This window comes from Dermacentor andersoni, chromosome 5, assembly GCF_023375885.2.
Source record: "Dermacentor andersoni chromosome 5, qqDerAnde1_hic_scaffold, whole genome shotgun sequence".
Classification (NCBI taxonomy): domain Eukaryota; kingdom Metazoa; phylum Arthropoda; class Arachnida; order Ixodida; family Ixodidae; genus Dermacentor; species Dermacentor andersoni.
In genome coordinates, this window is record NC_092818.1 from 101,807,836 (window position 1) to 101,813,993 (window position 6,158).

Consider the following 6,158-nt stretch of genomic DNA (forward strand, 5'->3'; position numbering starts at 1 on the left):
TCTTACCTCTAGGGCTTAATTTACATTACGAAAGAAAAGATTCCACGTATTGTGATTTTATCTTTAATTTGACGCGTTAAAACCATTTTGTGAGTTAGATGAATAACATCGTAATACAATTCTTTTCTGTACTTTGCGGTTCAGACTGCACAGTAGTGTTAGGGCATCGAGTAGTGTTAGAGTTATTGGTTCGTGCCATGCTAATAACGAGTTCCTGCTTCATATTTTCCCTTAGTACACTTTCGAAGAAAGATAGCTAACCAAAAAAGTTGGGGCGTGTGACAAAAAAAAATGGTGTCGCATTTTCAAGCAATCCACATATAGAACCATTCGTTCACGGAAAACACCGAGTTACTGGGTCAGCGTGCTGCGCAGAAGCCAACGATTGTGATTCTGTGCTGCGCTTATTTACACAGCATAGTGGATCACGACGTTATCATTCATCGCTAAGTAGAACTGCACTTCGCTTTCGCTGCAGGGCGCGCCTCAGGCCGAATTATTCCGCACCCATCCGAAGACAGGAAACATTCCCGAGATTTCGCACATCACAAATGGCAAGAGAGAGAGAGAGAGAGGCATTACGCAATTGGCTTCAGACAGGAAAGCTGCTGACGTAACGACTGCGTCCTACAGAGGTAAAGGCCCGCGGGAGCATTCTCGTCAAAACAAAAGAGCCCACGGCGAAAAATCCTGCCGCCGCAGCCGCACGGGACAGTTGGCACAGAGGAAAGGAACGCGGAGAGAGGGAGCAGGATGGAGAGGAGGAGTGATGCGGGGAAGAAGCAAGGGAGCGCGTCGTCACGCGCTTGTCTCAAACCGGAACTACGCAGAGCGCCGCCGCCGCCGGTCCTGCCGCACAGCAGCCGCCGAGTCGGTTGAGAGGCCGACCCAACAAACCAACGCGGACGGCGCAGCGAGCCAGGAGCCGGAGGAGCGCGCCAACGTCAAACGCGGTAGCAGCAGGGCCCTCGCTCGCGTGCGGCCGACCGGCCGGCAACTGAAAATTCCCCGAGGCCTCGCCAAGCGGTCACCATGGAGGGCTTCCCGAACGACGAGGTGAGCCTGCCCGGCTGCTTCGTGGTCAAGTACCTGGGCGTGCAGGACGCGACCGGACTGTGGGGACTGAAGCACACGCGGCGAGCCGTCGACGACCTCGTGGCCGCCGCCAAGAGCGGCAAGCTCACGAGCGCGCACATGCCCATGGTGAAGCTCGAGGTGTCCGACAAAGGCGTGACGCTCGTCGAGCTCGGCGCCGGGGCTGCAGGAGTGCCGAGAGGGAGTGCCAACAACCGGCTCAAGCCTTCGCCGTACCCGGCATCGGTGGGAGTGAACGGCGTCGGCGGGGCTCCCGTGTCGTGCGTGTACCCCATCGAGTGCATCTCGTACGGCGTCCAGGACGTTAGCTACAGCAAGGTGGTGGCCATGATTGTGGTGCGCGAGTCGGCGTCCGCGTCGCTGCAGCACCTGCACGAGCACCCGTTCCGGTGCCACGCGTTCGTGTGCGAGAGCAAGGCGGTGGCCAAGCGGCTCACGCTCACGCTGGCCGCCGCCTTCCGCGAGTTCAGCAAGATGGTCAAGAGCACCAGGACCCGCGAGCTGTACACCAAGAAGTTCGCCATCGACCTGCGCGGCGAAGAGGACGGCGAATGCGTGCCGGAGGACTCCGAGGCGTAGCCGTGTCAGAGACGACCGGCCTGTCACCGTTGAAGTTTCGACCGCGAAGACCGTTTCGTGCGTGTGCGGCCGACGATGCCATCTATGGCCTATTCGTACGCCTCTTGTGTCCTTGCGTACGCTGGATGTGCCTGCCGCGGCTTCCTAACTTTAGGCACTTTCTTGTTGTTACTTCTCCTAAAACTTCGTTCCACCCGCGGCATCTGGCCTGCACCGCCCTTTTCACGTAAGGTGTTATCGGGTCCAGGGCGGCGTACCGGCACTCTAGACTACGTCTTCGAGTTGAATTTACACTGCATGCGTCGGCCAGGCACGAACCACGCGATGGCGCTTTTAAAACTTGCGCAATCGCATCTTCGCGTTCGCCCCACTATTTAGCTACTCGTTAGTTTGGCGTCAAAACGTTGACCGCCTAACGCCATGCAGCCTCAAACTTCGCGCAGTTCTTTTTGTTTGCTGCTCCTCGGTGATGTGAGTTAATATCACACTAGTGCGCCAGTCCCGTTTAACGTAGAAACGGGTTCCAGGAGTGAACAGCAGCCTAAGTCAGTGTGTTCGGCCGAAGAAGAAAAGAAACGAAGGCCATTATTAGCCAGGCGCGTGCCATTGGTCCTGCTAAAATTTATAGCGCGCACACGAGCGCATGCAAATAGTGCGAGCTTCGTTCAAAGCCCGACGCTCGTTTTGACTTGGCTATCAACCAAGCCTGCAATGTATACGCAGTCGACCGCACTCGTGTGTTTGGTCGCCCCCGTATTTTGTTGCTCTCCTTCGAAGGCAATGTTATATAATATGCATTATCGCAGACTTGCAATTTAGCGGCCAATCAGGGCGTAGCTACCGGAACACTGTAATTAACGCTCTCCTGCCCGTTTGTAGCATTCTGTTTTGTGAGCCGGCGTAGCCGTGTGCGGTCATTACTGAAGGGGTGTTGAACTGGTGTTGCTTGTTCCGTGAGTTTGTTTGTTTTTTCCTTGGTAATGTCGAAACTGATTCGAAATTATCTCAGCAATTTCCTCCAAGGAGTACTTCATTCGCGAATAAGCAACTTTCAGGACTCAAGCCTCAGAGTTAGCAATGTATCGGAGTGCCTTTTGTGAGACATCGTGTGTAGTGGTTGTGTCGTCTTGAAGCCGTTTTGTTCTTCGTTGTGAACCGAAAACAGTGCCTACCGCGAGTGACTCTAAAACCAGCCAGTTTTCTCAAGCTTTGTCCAAGTTGCCAAACGCTGTGCGTGAGGACACCACCTCAGAGTTAGCGAGGCTGTGCCCGCAAAGTAGTCCTGCGTTTCTTTTCGCCCGCATATTGCAGGGCGAATTTATACGCGACGAACTCTTGTAAATAGGCGCGTTGCCATTACTGTAAATAATACATGCTGAGTTGTGTTCTTTTTGTGCCTTTTCACCTGTAATATAGATTTATGCCGAGTTGTCTAAAATTGCTTGCCTTTTTCTATACTCAAGTGAGTTAACGCGATGGAGGAGGGTGGAAACATGTGCGGTAGCGTTATGCAGCTGATCACAGGGTCGCAGTTTCAGTTATTCGGGGCGTTTAGGCGAAATTCCGTTGGTTTCATGTTGGGGAGCGCATTTTATAACGATTATCATTATTTTTCCCATCGGAATCCCGGCAACGGCGGTCGAATTTCGATGGGGGCGAAATGCAAGAGCGTCCGTGTGTCGTGCATTGGGTGCACGTTAAAGAACCCCAAGTGGTTAAACTTAATCCGGAGTCCCCCACAACGGCGTGCCTCATAATCAGATCATGGTTTTGGCACGTAACACCGCCCCCCCCCCCCCCCCCCCCCCCATCCGTTTCTTTAATTTCCCCTTCTGTGCTCGTCGTCATCGGTTAGGACGTCGCAGTTATCGTTTGCACCGGCCGCTCGTAGCGACGCTTTACAGAACTGGAAATAATGCGTAAATTTACAGAATGCGCTTCCTGGTCAAAATTAGCCCTGAAGTGTCCATGGCTCGCACCAGAAAGAGGGCAGTGCGCAAGTATTGCACTCTAATATAATGGCTTTGTAATGACAGGACACCCCCCCCCAAAAAATAACCAAGCAAGGTGATGTACGGCAAGGTATGATGAAATAGTATACTTTCACATGGCAGTCGACGCGACAGGTCCGGCGACCACAGTAAATTTTGCTTCCTAGAACCGTTCGCTCGACGGGTTTTCATGCTGTCAGAGCAACACGTTATGCTTTCACCCGCCGCGCGAGATAATGCCAGATAGCCGGACGCAGCTTCCGACCCCGCTTTCTTTTTTCTTCTGACCACTTCGAAGATAAACCTTTTCATTCGTCCACGACTGGAGTGTGGCGGCACAAAGCTTGCTTGTTTTTCTGCTGCTCGAAGGCGATAGTGCCCCGTCAAGGCTTACATTGGAGCGAGCAGGTTACTCGAAAGAGCTCGATGTTGTCGCGGAGCTACTGCACCTATTATAGGACTTGACAAGCGTGTGCGTGTGGGCGAGGCTGGAATTCTTTCGTGCTCTCCACTTGCTGCTGGCTGCTTCAGCTTAAAAACAAGAACGTGCGTTTAGATCCGGGAACTAAACTGCTGTCTCGGTATTGCACTCCGATTGCTCATTCAAGGCAATCCATAGCTGAGGAAATTCGTTGCAAGCCTGTTGAACAGATTTGCTTACGGAATGTAAAACGTCGGCAGGTAAGCAAAATGAGCGTGCGCGCGCGACGTATAGTTAGAAGAGTTCTGGATTGTATGATTCTTGCTACATAAAGCGTGTTGTCAACAATTGCAACTAGGACTGCAGTCGGCACTGAATACATTTTCGGCAAACTTTCTTGCAAGTCTTGATGCGTTGGGTAAATTTCGGCAGCTTTGCGCAGTTCGCTGGTAAGCGTGAAGCTCTCTGTGGCAATGCAGACGCGAGTACTACGTGTAGCACTACACGCTTCATAGGTCAAGCGCCTAACGTATGCCAGCACTGCGGCATCGAACTGCAAATATGCTTCAAGTGCAACGTGTCAGGCGCACGTACTTCGATGCGTGTGACGTTGTGCAGTGATTCGGTACTGGCAAGTTTGATTGCAACAGGAGTACACAGTATTCCTGAAATTTGTTTTCAAAGCATTCAAACACGCGCAGTGTCCCTAAATACCTGACAATGTATTGTTGATATATGCGAATCAACAAGCACCAGTTTGCACAGCTCTTGGCGTCGTTTAATCGTGCTTATATCGCGTATAAAATTAATCCCGAGCTCTACATTAAAGTATTCGCACGCGTGCTATACGTCTGCGAAGTCGAGTCAATTGACCGGGGTCAACATGAACGCTTGCTGCTAGCGACGCTATTCCCCAAACATGTTGGACTTCTATCTTCATTTCGTTTTGGCGGACTTATGCCAGGTTTCGGTTTTGTTCGAGCAGCTTTTTTAAGGCTCTTCTTTCTACATGAACTCCGGAAGGATGATTGGATGGGCCACTATTTCGGTTTTGGAAACTGTACTTGCCGGCCTTTGTGGCCATTAATGTGAGGCATTCTAAGTACTTGCGACCGTCTTGGAATAATAGTGCAGTCAAACATGACTAGGACACGGGAGGAACACAGACACTGCGCTACGTTGCCCGATGTCGTGTGAACTTCTCGTGTCCTGGCTATACATGTGTGTGTGTGTGTGTGTGTGTGTGTGAGTGAAATGCTTCAGAACAGAGTTTCATAAACTGGCTAGTTCGACAGAGCGGGCGACCTTCATTTGAATAGCTTGTGAAACTTGTGGCATTAGCCGTCGACGGCCTAGCAAACACCAGACCTTTCCTCGAAGCTCAAGGGGGCGCTACAAGGTACGCCTCGAGAACAAGAGGTGACCGTTGCAGAGATCTTTTGCGCTGTGCTCGCGGTTTGCGAAAGTACTGTTACACGACATCTCAAGCACAGGTACGAACGGGCCAATACGAAGACGAAAGATCAAGATGACGCACTTCACCTCAAATATATGTCACACTGTTATCACGGCTGTAATTAACGCAGAAAGTGATTGCGCCTTGTCGTTATCCCCGTCTTTTCTGCGTGCGTCCTTCAATCATAAAGGGGATTCTGCCGACTGCTTGCATTCGCATTACATTTCATAGAGCGCATCCAGCTACACTCTTCAGTGACACGTAGTAACTCGTAGTAGTGACTCCAGTACTTTTTATTTTGCACATGAGCGTGCGTTTTCATTTACTATATATTCAGAAAATATGTGTTACTGAACAGTTTATATACCACGACGTCACATGAAGCGCCAATTGACCGTCCCTGCAAAGTCTTTCCAAAACCACTCGACAAAGGCGTATAGACGCTGTGCTTATAACCTTTATTAAGGTAGCGAAATGATAATGTGCGTGTGTGTGTTGTTTGTGATCAAGATGTTGGCGCCCGTTCGACGGTGCCGGCTACTGCTCTTAATTCACAGATGTGCTCCAAACGGTGTATACCTTTCAAACAAACCATATAGAAAACTATATATGGACA

At 51.0% G+C, this 6,158-nt stretch overlaps 1 protein-coding gene across 1 annotated transcript; it reads left to right on the plus strand.

Annotated features, from left to right (window-relative positions):
• Positions 1 to 732: 732 nt before the first annotated feature.
• LOC126530981 (uncharacterized) lies at positions 733 to 3,112 on the plus strand. The gene has a single exon (XM_050178327.3). It carries the CDS (start codon positions 1,033 to 1,035, stop codon positions 1,672 to 1,674), a length of 642 nt encoding a protein of 213 aa, XP_050034284.2. The 5' UTR covers positions 733 to 1,032; the 3' UTR covers positions 1,675 to 3,112.
• The last annotated feature ends 3,046 nt before the right edge of the window (positions 3,113 to 6,158 follow it).